General features: G+C 47.1%; 2 protein-coding genes across 2 annotated transcripts; one reads left to right on the top strand and one right to left on the bottom strand.

The window, feature by feature from the left end:
• Positions 1-235: 235 nt before the first annotated feature.
• LOC128260595 (uncharacterized) lies at positions 236-10,783 on the top strand. The gene is given in 4 exon segments (XM_052993735.1): positions 236-674; positions 2,603-3,520; positions 4,479-8,876; positions 8,879-10,783. Coding segments are annotated over 3 exon segments (5,958 nt in total). The 5' UTR covers positions 236-674; positions 2,603-2,632; the 3' UTR covers positions 9,551-10,783.
• Positions 10,784-10,988: 205 nt separating this feature from the next.
• On the bottom strand, positions 10,989-17,032 carry LOC128260622 (centrosome-associated protein Alms1a-like). The gene is given in 6 exon segments (XM_052993765.1): positions 10,989-11,486; positions 11,555-11,703; positions 12,318-13,122; positions 13,769-14,715; positions 14,770-16,470; positions 16,473-17,032. Coding segments are annotated over 6 exon segments (4,077 nt in total). The 5' UTR covers positions 16,885-17,032; the 3' UTR covers positions 10,989-11,423.
• Positions 17,033-17,491: the final 459 nt, after the last annotated feature.

A 17,491-nucleotide genomic window follows, 5' to 3' on the forward strand; every position in this document is an offset into this window, starting at 1 on the left:
GTCTTTATCTAACGCACACACAGACGTAAAAACGCAAGACGCTCTCGTATGATGTCGTATATACATCATTCATTTTCAGGAGAGAGCGCTCTCTTCGTAGTTTTTCCCTCCCGCTCTCACGCGTTTTCGCTCTCGCGGGCTGCGCAGTCGGCAGCGCAGCCTGCGACGCAGTCGGCGTCGGCAGAACGAGTGCGCTTTTATAAATATAGGCTTCGTAGATACATCTACCAGTCGATTTTCATCTGCCGAATCGGTGCGCTGCGGCTGCGCTCACAGAAAAAAAACAAAACTCGTGCGCGGCGCTTCAGAAAAGCAGAGAAAAACACACAAAATAACTTACTTAAAATAAGAAAAAAAAAAAAACAAAATAACAAACAGAATTTCTTAATTCTACTCCCCGAAGAAAATACATTTTTTTTAAGTTACCACTCAAAAACCATTGGGAATCTTGGAATACATAAGCTTAAAAGCCAAAGAAAAGTGCATAAAACAAAGTGAACCCAGAAAGTGCTATCACAAATATTATTTAAAATAATATACAAACAAACTACAAAAATATTGAAAACATATTCTACAAAAACACCACCCAACCAAATTGTTTTCAAAGTGCGAAATCCGGAGTTGGAATGCCGTCGCAATTGTTGAACAAATTTCACAACTAAATATTCACTAAGGTAATTTTTTACTGTGTTTATTTTGGATGAAAGCATATATTTATTTTGTTATTGTGCTGTGTGTGAGTGTTTGTTGTTTTGAATGCCCATTCAAGCTGAAAAACATGGATTAACAAAAGGATAATATTGGAATAGATCTAAGGGTTAGCTTTTAAACAAATATCTTCGAGATTCTCAAAAAGACCAATTATTGACAGAAAAAGCTAAGAAAATATGTTTACAATTGTCTAAAACAGATTATTAAAGAATTTTTTAATAATTGTAAAAGCAATCACTTAAAAGGCAATAACTATTTTGAATTGTATTGTAACATCTAAAGATTCAAAAGTTTAGCTCTTCCCAACATAAATATAATTATTGATTGGAATCAATAGGAAAACCGCTTTCCAACAGTCTTCAAAATGGATTTAAAATAAGTCAAATAATACATTTACCAATGAGCTCGAGAAATTGATTTCAAATATTTGTATACATTTTAATTCGTAGAACGTCCCCTATTATAAACCCCTTCCATCAGTTTTTTTGGGTCAAGTTCTGCCTGCAATTAGCTGGGTCAAAAAATTACCCATGACCAATGCCAAAACCCTTGAACTTTGACACAGTCCGAGTCGGCGAAAAACCCAAACATTCGGGGATGATGAGACCCCGTTTAGAGGGTTAATGCAGATTGATGATCTGTTTAATATTGCCGGGTTGCTCTGCATGTCAAACGGCTCACTTCACATCATATCACTTGATTAGAAATTTGTTTTTCACTGACCACCAGAACTCGTTCATTGAGGATTCCCAGGGTCATAAAGGTGTGAATTTTTCAAAAAATCGCCTACCGATTCTCCGCCCAAAAAAAATATTTGGCAGGGAGTCTTTATCTCAATGACTTTTCATGACTCACGGCGAAATTGAAATCAGCCAACCAAAATGAAAGGCCAAACCGAAAGCCAATGGACAACAAACAACTAACACACATCCAAAAAAAATGATATACTCGTACATATAGCGAACGGTGGGCTCGTTATCGGTAGAAATTTTTGATCAGCCTCTGAGGTTTTTTTTTTATTTGTTTTTTCGGTGGGAAGTTAGGATTTCCAAACTGATCCATACACCCAAAATACAAGCACTTATAGTCATAGCCTTGATAACGGTTAATGCTAATGAGCGTGCCCACATTTCGATAGGCGTCAGGAGGGGCATTGCCAGATGCGTATTGGATTCCAATCTGCGGCACTGCCAGATGCGTATTGGATTCAATTCTTAGCACCTTTCGGCAAATGCACTGGCAATAGTCGCGAATTCTTCTTATTGCCGCTTCTGAAGAACACGCTTAACTGGCTTCTGTTTTAAGCATTGTTTACTTTCCTGGATTTCGTTAGTCATGTACGACCAGCTGTTTATGAGTCTGAAGATTTAGTGTAGAATTACGCGACAACCGAAGACTTGGGAATGCAAGGGATCTCTCGATTTTCATGCGTTTGTTATCATTTCAACTCTAGATGATGTTTAGAAAGAGCTACTCTTATTACAGTGAAAGTATACAATTATAATGATGATGAATTCTTCCCTCTAAATCTTCAACATTCTACAAAAGCTTTTTAAAAAATATCTCAAATATATATATTGTGAAGTATTAATTTATAATTGTTTGATGCTGGGGCTGCTTAAAGTTTGTAATTTATTTTTAAAATTTATTCATAATTTTGGAGGGATTTAATTGAGAGTACTCTCCTCTTGTGTTAACATTTTATGAGACTTTTTTCTTTGATTGTCTTTATGTATGTTTATACTTTTTTGATACTTTCTGGATCTTAAAAGAATTTACAAACACTAGGTGTACAACACTCTAAGGGTAGACTTATTTGACAGTCATGGTGACTTTATTTTACCAACAACTAAGAGTCCTTTTTTCTTCCAATTTTCTTTCGCACAAGTAGCTCTCAGTTGACCAAACTCTTTTTGGCAAAATGCTCGCCGCACAGCAACAGCAACAGCAGCAGCAGCAGCAGCACAACAGCAACAACAGCACGGCAGCGGAATCTGAGATGGAGCGTCAGCGGCGGGACTCCACCACCTCGGAATCCTCGCTGGAGCACCTCGATCTGGGTCGCACGCCCAAGAAACTGGTGGGCAGTGGTGGCCCTGGCTCCACACAGACCACATCAACGCCCCACGAATTGGCGATTGTCACATCGCGCAAGCGTAAACTCCGTCAATTGCAGCATCAGCATCAGCAATTGAATCATCTGCAGCAGGATCTGCTAACGGACGAGGAGGAGGAGGATCACGAGGACGAGCACGAGGAGGAGGATCAGGAGGAGGTGGTGCCCTCGCGAAGTCTGGGACGGCACAAGCAGCGACGCAGTGGCGCCACCCAGGCCTCCATTGTGGTGGACTACAGCAGTGGCGATGCCAGTTCGCTGCGCAAAAAGTTCCGTCTCAATCGCTCGGCGGGAAGTCTCTCGGAATCGGGTTTCGTGGATGCCAGCAGTACGGCCCACAGTAGTGGCTATTTGGGGAACAGCACTAGCAGTGCTGCCAACACCACTGCCAATCCCGCTGCCGGGGCGCCCGCATCTGGGCCAACTGCCTCCAACTCCAACTGCAACTCGACCAGTAGCAACAACAGCAGCAGCAGCAGCAGTAGCAGTGCCGGATCGGGGGGCTCCTCGCCGCAGGGCCTGTGCCTCTCCAGCGGCGAGAGTGGCATTGGAGCGGGGGATGAGCACATGAAGTACGTCTGCCCCATCTGCGAGGTGGTCTCGGCCACGCCCCACGAGTTCACCAACCACATCCGGTGCCACAATTATGCCAACGGCGACACCGAGAACTTCACCTGCCGCATCTGCTCCAAGGTGAGTCATCCTGCCCATTCAATTGGGGGTTATGTCTATTCAGTTATTCAAATCATAATATTACTCCTTAGACAATATTTATTCATTTGAAAAAGAAAACAGAAATGGGAATCACTCAGTAACTGAAATAGTTCAATAGATCACAACTTAAAAGAAAAAATTATGTTTGAAATATCCAAATAAAAAAAATTAAACAAATTACAAATTATGTTAATAAAAGCAGAACATAAAAAAAAAGAATATTCAGGGGGCATATTAATGCATTGATAATAAGTAATGGTTGTAAAAAAAAAGTTAATTTTAAATCGCAATGCTTTTAAAACGTTTTAAATGTATTTACTTGATAATTGATGGGTACAAACATAATTATTTAAAATGATGTGTAGCTATAAACAAGGTTAAAATCAAACAAAATCGTTTTTTTTTTTTTTGACCGAGATAGATTATTTTGATAAATAAATATATATATTGCAGATGCTATGAATATTTTGATAAATATAAATTATAAATACAAATTAAGGTTACATTAAATATAACAATATAGTTCATACATTGCTACCAATTATGACTTGAGCTGAAACATATTATTAATCCGGTATGATGTTGGGCAATAAATGGTTAAACCAAATTAGTTTTTTTTTTTTTTCTAAATATTGTTTAATATCAGATTAGTTTTTGTTAAGTGTAAGGGAGTTTTTGGTGATATTAGGCATTAAATTGTTGAATTAAATACGTTTTTTTTTTGTAAATATGGTTTCATATCAGATTGGTTTTTTTGTTCAATGTGTATTCAAGGGAGTTCTTGTTGGGCTAACTAAGATGTCGGTGGGTATGTAAGTGTTGTAACTGAGGAATATAGACAGCTGCTCTGGGGTATTTAATGGCTATACCATAGTAACCCCCGTTTACTCACCTGTTTCTCCGTTTCTCCCGCCCTTTTCCCTCTCTCCATGAACAGGTGCTATCATCCGCATCGTCTTTGGACCGACACGTGCTGGTCCACACGGGCGAACGACCCTTCAACTGTCGCTACTGCCACCTGACCTTCACCACCAATGGCAACATGCACCGTCACATGCGCACCCACAAGCAGCATCAAGTTGCTCAGACGCATCAGCAGCAGCAGCAACAGTCGCAGCAGCAGCAGCAGCAGCAGCAGCAACAGCGTCGCCAGCATCAACAGAATCCCGCCAAGCAGCAGCAGCAGCAGCAGCAGCAACAGCCACTGGGGGCCACTACGTTATCGGGACGAGCGGAGAGCTACGAGAGTGATGCCAGCTGCTCCACAGATGTGTCCAGTGGTCATAGTCATACCAGCAGTACCCTCAATAACAACAACAACAACAACAACAACAACAACTCGCACAAGGCTAACAACAATCTCAAGGAGGAGCAACAGGAGCAGGAGCATGAGGCCCAGGAGCCGGAGCATTTGGAGAAGCGTCGCCCCAGGACCACCATAAACAACAACATTATTGATAGGGAGGAGATTGAGGAGGACAGGGAGGAGGATGAGGATGACGATGAGGCGGATGTGGCCATGCTGACCAGTACACCGGATGTGGCCACCCTTTTGGCCGGAGCCAGTGCCTCTGGGGCCGCCTCCAGGACACCCTCGCCCTCGCCCTCCCTCGAGGATGGACCCAACTCCGGCCTGCTGCTCAGCTGTCCCGCCTGCGGAGCCTCCGACTTCGAGACACTGCCCTCGCTGTGCGCCCACTTGGACCAGCGCCACTCGGACATTCCGGCCAAGTGCCGCGATTGCGAGGTGATCTTTGCCAGCCATCGCCAGTTGCAGGCTCACCGCTGCAGAGGCATCTCGGGTGGATTGCCACCGCTGCTGGGGGCCAGCAGTTCGCCATTGCATCGACAGGAGGTGGATCAGCAGCAGCAGCAGCAGCATAACCAGCATGATGGTGATGATGATGATGATGATGATGATGATGATGTTGATGATGATGAGGAGCAGCTGGACCGCAAGGAGAGGATCCGCCACCAAAGCGAGGACTTCTTCCATCAGCTATATCTCAAGCAAAAGGTGGCCAGTGGCTGCACAGCCATCTCGCATCCGCCGTCGCCCATTAAACACGAGCCAGCGGACAGCAAGGATCTGGCCGACATCCAGAGCATCCTGAACATGACCAGCTCGAGCTCCAGTTTTCTGCGCAACTTCGAGCAGTCGGTGAATACGCCCAGCTCCAGCCAGTATAGTCTGGATGGTCGGGACCAGGAGGAGGAGGCCCAGGATGCCTTCACCTCGGAGTTCCGCCGCATGAAGCTGCGCGGCGAATTCCCCTGCAAACTCTGCTCCGCCGTGTTCCCCAATCTGCGTGCCCTCAAGGGCCACAATCGTGTGCACTTGGGTGCAGTGGGTCCGGCGGGTCCCTTTCGCTGCAACATGTGCCCCTATGCGGTGTGCGACAAGGCCGCCCTGGTGCGCCACATGCGCACCCACAACGGCGACCGTCCGTACGAGTGCGCCGTCTGCAACTATGCCTTCACCACCAAGGCCAACTGTGAGCGCCACCTGAGGAATCGCCATGGCAAGACCAGTCGCGAGGAGGTCAAACGGGCCATCGTCTATCATCCGGCCGAGGATGCCAATGGCTGTGACGAGGGCGCCAAGTCGCTGCGCTGCGGCGATGACCTGGCCGACCTGAGTTTCCGTTCGATAAGTCCCACGCCGCCACCAAATCCGGCTGGCCTAACTATCACCACCGCAGCTCCATCGATCCCCGAGCGACCCAGTCCCAGTTCCAGTTCCAGTTGCCAGCTGAAGCACATGCTAATGGGTGACAGCAGCCATTTGGTGGCTGCGCCTGTGCTGAGCCAACAGCAGCCGCCCTCGAAGATTCAGGTCAAGAGTCTGGACCAGCTGGTGGACAAGAAGTTGCCGGCCGTTTTGACCGAGGAGAAGGGTCTGGACTTTAGCATGGATGTGCTGGATTTGAGCAAGAAACCGGAGCCACTGGTCACGTCGCCGCCGCCGCTGCCATTGGCCATGTCCACCGTGGTGGCTGCGCCACCAGTGGCGCCGTTGGCTGCCGTGACAACCGGAACTGCCGATCTGAGCGCCGCCCTGGAGCAGCAGCAATTGCTGTTGGCCCAGCAGCAACTATTCGGCGCTGGCGGAGATGCCGCCTCCCAGTACATGCAGCAATTGTTCCGCAGCTTAATGTTCCAGTCGCAGTCGCCGGGTTTCCCCTTCTTCCCCTTCATGGCGCCACCTCCACCGCCACAGCAGCTGCAGCAGCAGCAGCAGCAGCAGCAGCAGCAGCAGCAGTCGAACTGCCATACGGAGAAGCCGTCGCTGGTGAGTCCACCACATCAACGAATCAATCCCATGGCCGTGGGCGTACCAGTCCCACCCGGTGGCCCCGTCAAAATGGTCATCAAGAATGGCGTGCTGATGCCCAAGCAGAAGCAGCGACGCTATCGCACCGAGCGACCCTTTGCCTGCGAACACTGCTCGGCCAGGTTCACGCTGCGCTCCAACATGGAGCGCCATGTGAAGCAGCAGCATCCGCAGTTCTATGCCCAGAGGCAGCGCAGTGGCCACCATGTGATGAGGGGCAGGGGGGCATCCAGTGCCGCCGCTGCCGCCGCCGCTGCAGCTGCTGCTGCCGCCGCCGCCGCCGCTGCTGTGATGGGTTCCTCCGGCTCTGGAGGAGCCAGCAGCACCGCCAGCAATCACCATCATCATGGCCATAGTCCCATTTCGGAGCAGGTCAAGTACGCCATACTGGCGCAGCAGCTCAAGAACACCGGTCTGCTCCAGCAGGCCCTCTCCCATGGCTCCAGCAGTGTGGCAGGGAATCCCCTCCTGCACTTTGCCAATCCGCTGGCCAATCGCAGTCCCCAGACGCCCAGCCAAACCATTGCCATGGATGATGACGAGCCCAAGCTGGTCATCGATGAGGATGAGAATGGAAATGAGCATGAGAATGAGCACGAGCACGAGCACGAGCACGAGACGGTCGAGGAAGTGGATGACTTCGAGGAGGAGGAGGACGACGACGAGGAGGAGGATCTGGAGCTGGAGGAGGAGATGAACCAGGAGCAAGAGGAGCAGGATCAGGCGGTTGAGGAGCACGAAGAGGAGGAGCAGGTGACGGCGGCTGAGAAGAAACTGGAGCTGAAGCTGAAGCTGGAGCTGGAGCAGCCAGCCCATGAGGCACCAGTGCCCAGTGCCCCGGCCAATCCTGGCCAGAAAACCGACAGCAGCAGCAGCATCATGCAGGAGCCACCGGCCGGTAATGCCAGCAGCCTGAAGACCATGATTGCCCAGGCCGAGTCCGTGGGCAAATCCCTGAAAGAAGTGGCCAGTTCGCCGTTCAAGGATGAGTCACAAGACCTGGTGCCGGTGGCCAAGCTGGTGGACAATGCCACCAGCCAGAACATGAGCTTCAACAGCTACTTCCGGCCGAGCGATGTGGCCAACCACATGGAGCAGAGCGACGAGGAGGGCCTGGTCGCCTCCGGCAGTGCCAGCGAGAGCAACAACAGCGGCACCGAGGACGTGACCAGCAGCAGCTCCGGCTCGGAACCGAAGAAGAAGTCCGCCTATAGCCTGGCCCCCAATCGGGTGTCCTGCCCCTACTGCCAGCGCATGTTCCCCTGGAGCAGCTCCCTGCGGCGCCACATCCTCACCCACACCGGGCAGAAGCCCTTCAAGTGCTCCCACTGCCCCCTGCTCTTCACCACCAAGAGCAACTGCGACCGGCATCTGCTGCGCAAGCATGGCAACGTCGAGTCCGCCATGTCCGTCTATGTGCCCACCGAGGATGTTAGCGAGCCCATACCGGTGCCCAAGTCGGTAGAGGAGATCGAGCTGGAGGAGCAGCGTCGTCGCCAGGAGAAGGAGCGCGAAAGGGAACTGGAGCTGGAGCTGGAACGTGAGCGGGAGCGCGAGCGGGCGAGGGAACTGGAGCTGGAGCAAGAGCTGGAGCGGAAGAGGAAGCGGGAGCAGGAGCGTGAATTGGAGCTGGAGCGGGCAAGGGAGCTGGAGCAGCAACTGGAGAAGGAGAAGGAGCGAGAGAGGGAGCGGGAGCGGGAACAGCAACAGCAGCTCATCCAGAAGCTGGCGGCCCAAATGAATGCCGCTGCCGTGGTGGCCAGTGGAGCCAGCGATGCCCTGGCTGGCGGGGATCTGCCCTACAAGTGTCACCTCTGCGAGGGCTCCTTTGCGGAGCGACTGCAGTGCCTGGAGCACATCAAGCTGGCCCATGCCCATGAGTTTGCCTTGCTCCTGGCCAAGGGCGCCATCGAGAACGAGAGCCTGGAGGCGTCGGGTCAGCCCAACCAGTCTGCCCATCCCGCCCACTCCGCTCATCCCGCCCAGCTGTCCGATGATGAGGCTTGGCCTCCAATGGCGGCGGCAGCCGGGGCAAATATCCCGACTACAGCAACCGGAAGGTGGTGTGCGCCTTTTGCGTGCGTCGCTTTTGGTCCACGGAGGACCTGCGTCGCCACATGCGCACGCATTCGGGCGAACGGCCCTTCCAGTGCGACATCTGCCTACGCAAATTTACGCTAAAGCACAGCATGCTGCGCCACATGAAGAAGCACAGTGGTCGTGCCCACAATGGCGACAATCCCGGCCTGTCCGATTGCTCCGATGACGAGCAGGTGGCCAGTCCGCCCAGCACCCCTGCTCCGGTGCAGTCCAGTGCCCAGTCCAACAACAACCAGAATAGCTGTCACAACAACAATAGCAACAACAACAACAACAGCAACAGCAACAACAACAGCAACAACAACAACAACAGCAGCAATGGTGGCTCAAAATTGGGATTGAAGTTGCCCAAACTGCATGAGCTGCTCGATAAGGCAAGTGAGTGGCGGGCCAGTCGTTTGGGCGAGCACAAGGAGAATATGGGCGAGGCGACGCCCTCGCAGGTAGGCGGAGTGGGCGTGGCTGGGTCAGATCTAATTGGCAATCTGCTTGGCATCAGCGACCAGGGCATCCTTAACAAACTGCTCTCCTCCGCCGACGAGGCCGCCAAATTGCTGGGCGTGGACAACAAGTGAAGTGACCACGATGAGCCATAAATTCTGGAGTACCGCCTTACCAAACATACCAAAGCTTAAATAGTTTTCATTAATGGTAGTCTACTTTAAAAGGAAAAACAAAAAACAAAAAACCTAAAACTATAACAAAAACTAAAACAAAAACTTAACAAAAAAAAAAAAAAGGGTTAACAAGCTAGCTGCTCATTTATATTTTCTGTAGATGGAAAAAGCCACAGGCTTTTATTTCATAGAAAATTGAAAACAATAGAGAGCTTTATGCCATCCATATAATTTTTTTTTTTTTTTTTATAGACCCCTTTTTTTTTGCCAACTCCTATTTTAAGAGGTTCAACCAAACAAAAAGCAACAAACAAGCTAATCAAAATCTTTGCAGACAAGCACTATTTTTTTTTTTTATATAAATATTTTTTTCCTAGCTATATATAATTTAATTTTACATATTTTACAATTAGCCTTAAGTAGCGGCAATGACAACAAAACAACGAACATTTTAGCATGACAAAAAAAAAAAAAAGACTTGACACAAAACCGACAAATATACATGAACACACACAACTTAAGTAAATAAATAATAATATATAATATAAATTTAATGATAAAAATGTAATGTACATTGAAAGAGGCCTTGAGAAACCGCAGCGTGGCTTAAAAACGTAGTAATTTAAGGTGGCAAATGCAGACGAAATCGTTTAGTCATGTAGTATTTGTAAGCCTAGGCTTAGACACACTTTTTTTTTTAAGGATCCTATTTAACGAAACTCATTTATTGCTGTAGCCTATAAACCAAACACACACACACACATAAAACATATTAAATATATATACATAACTATTTAAATATACGAAAAGCATGATTCTTATATAATTAAATTAGTGGACTTCTTACAGCAATAACCAAAGCATTTCGCGTTGTAGCGTTGTTTAAGCTAAACAAAAATAAACGAAATTAAATTTACCCAATGCATGCCTATATATATATATATATATATATATATATTTAAATATATATATATGAAGCACACAACTACATTATATCAAATATATCGGTTATATTTAATGTGGATGGATGCAGCAGCAACAAACTACTGAACAAATTAAACTATGTACTTAGCGATTATAAATGTACTTAAAACTGTAAAAGTGTACTTAATTGTAAACTCTGAAAGACACATGCATCGAGAATGGATTACAAATTGAATTCAAATAAAATAATGACAAAAGAACAAATAATCATTGATGGTTTTATTTATTGGGATTTAGTTTTGCCTCGGATTGCCCTATTATTCGATGGTGTCTGGTAATTTTTTTCAGATATATATCCTATATAAGCTATAACATTTCAAGTTAAATTGGGAATCAGGTGAAAACGTTTAAGATGGTGTAAAAAACAGCCAAAGCCATAATGCAATCGCATCCTTAAGAACAAAGAATTTTAAATTTGGCGGCAAACTGTGTGACCGTATATTGAAGAATCACAAATCCACACTATTTAAAATATATGAGTATGGTCACACTACAAAGGCAATTTGAATCGGGTGTTCTTTTTTCATATCTTTCTAATTACAACATTGTCAAATCCGTGATGGTATTTTTATTTGATTAAAAAACTTTACAAATTTAGTTAAATGCTGGTTTCATAAAATAAACATACATATTTATGTTAGTAGTTAACTAGTGACAGTGTAACCCAAAGAAACTGTAACATTTCCTATTAACTAAATCAACCTGATTAAAAGGTTTAACAATTTGAAACGATTAGGTGTTATGCAAAACAAAAAGCCTAGCAATGGCAAAAAAAAAATAAAACTGGTGGGTTGTGTACTTTTGGTGTCCTTTGAGTTGATTTGTGGCATTCTTATATCCATCTTCGCTAGATGATTGTCCTACTGTGATTCAGCGAAAGCTGTCCATTGGCCACGCGATTTTGAAGGCGCTAATGGGTTATAAAAATTGTATTAATTATAAATTATTTTATTGTGTGGAGGCAAGATGGACACCCACCTTATTGAAGACATCTCGCATCAGACGATTGCAGCGACGCCTTCGTTCCTCCTGCTCGCGATTTTGAGCGGCCAACACTTCTGGCAAACTCTGACATCGCTTGGTGGTCATCGCCTTCATTTCCCTGGTGGAGAATATCCTTAAGCGAGCTGAAACGAGAAATTAATACAAAATAAAATCGAATGAAATTTGCTTTATATTAAATGTAATTTTCTAAAAACTAATCATTTACCCAACTACAAAATTGTAGCTCGAAACTTGAAATCGGTTATAGCCATTATAATTTTAATCATTAAATATTTGTAATTGCATTGTTTACATCATTTTCTTTAAATGCTATATAACGACAAATATGTAGGTATTTGTTATTTAATAGAAACATATCATTATTGATACTTTTAAGATGTAATTTCTTTTTGCGGACTGTACCATTTAGAAACAATTGGCTAAGGATAGCAAATCAAAAGCTGCTAATTTCTTGCAGTGCTTGTAAATCAAAATATATGTTAAAGACAAGAAAAATTGTAACTTAAGTGTCAACAATGGTCAGAAATAGCAGTGTACATTAACTCGAAACGTTTTTGACACACTTAGCTCACTTGTGTAACAAAGACACGAGTAAAAACACATTTCCAGTGATTGAAAAACAATTTCCAATTAACGCAGCCTGCTTTTTTTTTTTTTTTGCATGTTTCAAATATTTATCAAATGAACTAGTCAAAATTGTAGTCGAAAAGTATGTTTTATGTACTATACAACTTACAAATGGCCGGAGGCGGCAGCTGCAGCAGTCGCCTGTCCAGCGTCTCCAAGCTGTTGTTCTCGCCCAGCAGATGGTCCATTTCGCGTCGCCGCATATTGCGGATCATCTGCATCTGGTTGAGGATGGCCTTGCGCTGCTTGGACTTGGCACAGAACTCGGGTCGCGCCAGCTGCAGTTGGTCCTGCAGGGAACGCGTTTCGGGCAGGACTTCGCCGTCGCCGGTGGCCGTGAACTGGATGACATAGGCGATGCCACGGGGACGCACTTGGAGCGTCTGTCGCTGCATGCCGATGCTCTCGGCCGAATTGCAATGTCGATGGCGATGGCGATGCCTCGCCGGCTTGGATTGCCTTTCCGTCGCCCGCCGACAGGCCACATCATCGTACTGATGGGTGGTGGTTGTCGTTGTCGTTGTCTCGCACGTATTCACCCTGCCCATGGGTATGGACATCTCCGAACTGATGCACATCATCGAGGCTGACGAACTGGTCGTGGTGGTGACTCCCTCGTTGCTTGTGGCCACCATGGCCGCCTGCACATAGCTGGCCGCTCCATCCTGCGAGTTGACCACCTGGTAGTAGATGGCCTGCTCCTTGTCTGCACAACTGTAGCCCGCACTGCCGCTCAGGCAATGGGGCAACGTGGCATACGCACCACTGCCCGCCGCCTGAGCGTACTGCATCTGCATGTATTGCTCCTCTTCCTGTTCCTGCTGCTGATGATCCTGTTCCAACTCCTGCTCCTGCGCTTCGTGTTGCTGCAGATGTTGATGTTGTGTTTGCTGCGAATGTTGCCGCTGACATTGCTACGAAAAAGAAAGAGATGGCTTGAGTATAAGGACATTGGACTATATCCTTTGTATACCCCTGTTATACCCGTCAATTGTTATAGATGTGGTTACCCTATAAAGTATATATATTCTTGATCAGAGCATCGGAAGGAGGTTGTATTTGATTTTATAAGAATATCCTTCGAGTAAGGAGTTATAATAACGGTTTTAATTTCATAAAAAAGTATTTTAACGATATAATTTACCCAGCTCCCATTGCAAAAATTGGAAAAAGAAATAAAATAAATGTTTTTAAAGATGATTTTTTGGCGACTTTTCTGTTCCTTTATAATCCTTTTCAGGCTGAAATAATTAAAAACCGTGTCTTTAATTTTTCACAACAAATACATGACCTTTGTTTTTGATGTTATAAGAATATGCTTCGATATATAACAATGAGTTTCTATTCTAGAATTAGGTCTTTAATTTTATAAAAATCGGACAACGATATCATAAGGGTTTTCCCATAGAAACGTTAAAAAAAATCAGAGGAAATTCGACCTAGCTTCAGTGTTTTTAAATATATGCATATAATAATCGAAATACAGTCGTGTTAAAGAGTTTTAAATTTTTGTATTAGCTGCAAGGGTAAATAAACTTAGCTTTCTTTCATGTCTTTTACCTGAAATTGCTGGTGATGAATGGTAGATCCTTGCTGTTGCTGCTGCTGCTGCCTGTAGAGTTGCTGCTGCTGCTGCTGTTGCTGCTGGTAAAGTTGCTGCTGCTTGAGCAAGAGCAACTGCTGCTGCTGCTGCTGGTTCTGGTAGTGTTCGCGGAACTGTCGCTGCCTCTGCTGGACAAAGGAGCAGACGCTTTCGCTGCGACCACCGCCGCTGGAGGAGCTGTTCGAAATGAGCACAGGAGTGGCCATCTTTTTGCGGTGCTGTGCTCTTTGCTGGTCAAGATGAGGTGGTAATGGTGGTGGTGGCGGTGACGGTGGCTTTGGCGCTGTTGGATCTGAGGTGCTAAGAGAAGAAGCCGAGGGAGTAGGTGGCAGTTCCCTTAGTGGCACACCAACTGATTCAACTCTCACTGGCGGACAAGGAGTGCCTGGTGTTGCTGCCTTTTGCAAGTGAACTTGTGGCCGCTCCCGACCCCCATTGCGCCGCTCCAAACTTGGCAACTCCAAGTTATCGCTGGCCAAGGCCGGGTCCTTGTCCACGGATGGGCATGGCATTGTGACCCCGACACTGGCCAACAGCTGTTGCAATGCCTGCAGCCGACGAATCTCCGAGTCGATCCAGTTTAGTTGGTTCCGCCGCTCCGAATCGATGCCTCCTTTCAAACGCCGCTCGTACTCGATTTCGCTTTGGGTCATGGGATTCAGCCATTCTTGCAGATCCGAGGGTTCGGCATCTGCGTCCGTGGAGGCCGCCTCCCGCACATTGGTCTTCTGGGTGACGACATCGTGGGAGGCACTGGTCGTCGAGCCGCTGGCCGAGAAACTGCCGGCCAGTGGCGAAGGTGTGCCGCCTGTTCCGAGCTTCCGGGGAGCGGGCACAGGCATGGTGATGGACGAGCTTCTCGAGGTATTGGTGGCCACATCTTGCCGCTGCAGAGGAGTTGGCACTGCAATGGTAACAGGTTAAGTGTTGAATAGGTTTTTGCCAACTATTTGCTTACCTCTAGTTTGATTGCTTCGCAGGGAGCGCAAACTGCTGCCGGATTCGGCCAAATCCAGACTGGATATGCGCCTGGCTATGTCCCTGACCAGTTTCTTTCGCTGACCCTGGCTGAGACTGCGCGTTTTCACCAGAGAGCAGAGCAAATCGATGCCCAGATCCAGGTCTCCTTGCGGACCACCTGCCGATCCCATACCCACCGAAGAGGAGGATGTGGAGGGAATGGCTTCTGGTTGCCGATTCTCCTTGTTCTCGTGCCGTCGACTGCCCAGGATCTTCTCGAATTGGGCCGCCGTGAACTGACGCTCCTGTTCGCGCTCCCTTTCCCGCAGCTCAGCTTTTCTCTGGTCCTTGTCCTGCTGCTGAATCCTCCGTTGATCCTTGTGTGCCTGTTGTGTCTTCTCCAGCTGCTCCTTCTGCTGCTCTGGATCCCTTGCCTGCTGATCTTTCTGTTCCTGAGCCTCTGCTTTCTGCTGAATTTTCTTGGCCTGCTCTTTTTTTGGTGGCTCCTTTTCCAGCTGTTTCTTATCCAGCTGGTTCAGCTGCTCAGGCTTGTCCATGCCATGCTCCTGACCCATGTAGATGTGGTAATCGAAGCTGCTGGCCGCCGAACTGCCATATAGTGACGTGGTTTGGGACTCCCGCCGCGAAATGGATCGGGATTCGCCCAGCCTTGAGCTGACTTGTGATCCCATTCTGGAGCTGTTCTGCGAGTTGAGCCTCGAGTCGTCTCTTCTGTAACTGCCAAGTGATTCCATGCGCAAGCTACTCAGCGATTCTCGGCGGGAACTGTTCTGCGGATCTTGTAGATCTCGGGAGCTAAACCTTATATGATCTTTTCTGGTGCTGTTTCGAGAGTCTTCCTCTTTGGAAATGTGGCTTAGGGATCCCATATTTCTGGAGCTGTGTTGCGAAGCTTGATCTTTTCTGTAACTGCATTGGGTAGCTTCATCTTTGCTAGAGCTGTTTTGGGAAGCTTGGACTTTTCTTAAACTGCTTTGGGTAGCTTCATCTTTCCTGGAGCAAGCCCTTTGGGCAGCTTCTTTTCTTAAACTGCTTTGGGTAGCTTCGTCTTTTCTGGAGCTGTCTTTTTGGTTAGCTTCTTTTTTAGAGCTGCCTTGGCTATCCTCTTTTCTGGATTGGAAGTGGCTATCTTTGTGTTTTGAGCTGTTTGTGGCATCTTCTTTTCTGAAACTGCTGCGTGGGGAGGACTGCTCCTTCCCTGAAATGCTGCCAGAAACCTTTTGTCTAGAGCTGCAGCCAGAATCATCCTGCCTTTCGCTGCTCCGGTTATTCTCCGGCGAATCATCCTTCCTGGATCCCAGGGAACTGCCCAATGAGCCCAGTTTGAAGGGCTTGCGGCGATCGCTGCGATTGACAAAAGTGCTGGAGGCCAGTGGCGGTGGCGTGGGCTTGTCCTGCCCCGGCAATGCCTCCTCCTGCTGCAGTCTGTCCAGGTCCGTCTCGGATCGCTGCTGCAGTAGGCTGGGCTGCCGCCAGCCGCACTCCTCTAAAACGGATCGCTCCAGGGTGCTGATGTTGCTGGTCGAGACCGCCCGCTTGTAGTAGCCCACATCGGCGGCGGGATCCCATTCCAGGCGCTTGTGGCACTTCAAGGCGGACTCGGGCGTCTGCGTCTTCTTCGTATGCATCTCTTTGGTGGGTGTCCTCAGGTCCTCCACGGATAATGACATGGTTTGATGATGGCCTGCTTGTTGTCGTCCAGTACAATGGGTATAATGGTGTATTCACTGGTTTTGGGCTGGATTTCTAAGGAAACAGCGGGCTTGCTGAGTGGCGATGATGGAGGCAGGTTCAGAAGTTGCTCATCCGATGATCCCTTGGCCAGTGGACACTCCCTGCTCCTCAGGCGACGCCTGTGACACGATTCTGGCCGAGATCCATGCTCCCGGGCGGCGGTGGAGACGAGTCCTGGCTGCATGATCACTCCCAATGCACAACTGTGGGTGCTGCCGCTGGCTCCACTACTTGCCGTCGACGAGAAGGCCATGAATCGCTCCAATTCGCGATCATCCGCCAATTCGGTGATATATTCTTTGGCCTGCGGCGGAACGCGCGATGATTTAGCCGTCTTGCGATGCTTGGAACTGGACATTGTGGATGGATTTGGATGCGGGCCACCAGTACTCACTCGGATGTCAAGGATTAACCCGTTTATTTCCTTGTTTTATGTCAGTTTCTTAGTCAGCAAGCCGCGCTTTGGTGAATTGTTTTCAAATTTCGTTTTTCCAGCATTTCTGACAGTGTTGGATAATGCAAACAGCTTTATAGTTGGGGATGACACTAGAAGCGATAGTTAGAGACTTAGTTTTTAACGGTTTTTTCAATGGTTTAACAATATTACAATGTTTTTTTTTATAATAAAATATATAAGAGTAAAATTTATCATATTTTCCTATAAAGAGAAAAGACTTAAAATTAAGTCTTTCGTTATATCCAATTACAACATACCATTTACATTGTTAAGCAACAATAATTAGATCCAATCATTTATTATTTTTTTGAGGTAGTCTAATGCTAACTTTTGATTTTATCCGAACAAATTAAAACCAGTTATAATAATAATTGAACATCACTCACAGGTTTTAACTTTACAATTAAAATGGCACCACACCATTAAATAATTTTACCTAAGCCCATTCAGGATAATTTTAGTTATATGTAGCTTCTGCATAGTTCCCTATTGTTTTTATTTAAATAGC

This window comes from Drosophila gunungcola (genome assembly GCF_025200985.1).
Source record: "Drosophila gunungcola strain Sukarami chromosome X unlocalized genomic scaffold, Dgunungcola_SK_2 000034F, whole genome shotgun sequence".
Classification (NCBI taxonomy): domain Eukaryota; kingdom Metazoa; phylum Arthropoda; class Insecta; order Diptera; family Drosophilidae; genus Drosophila; species Drosophila gunungcola.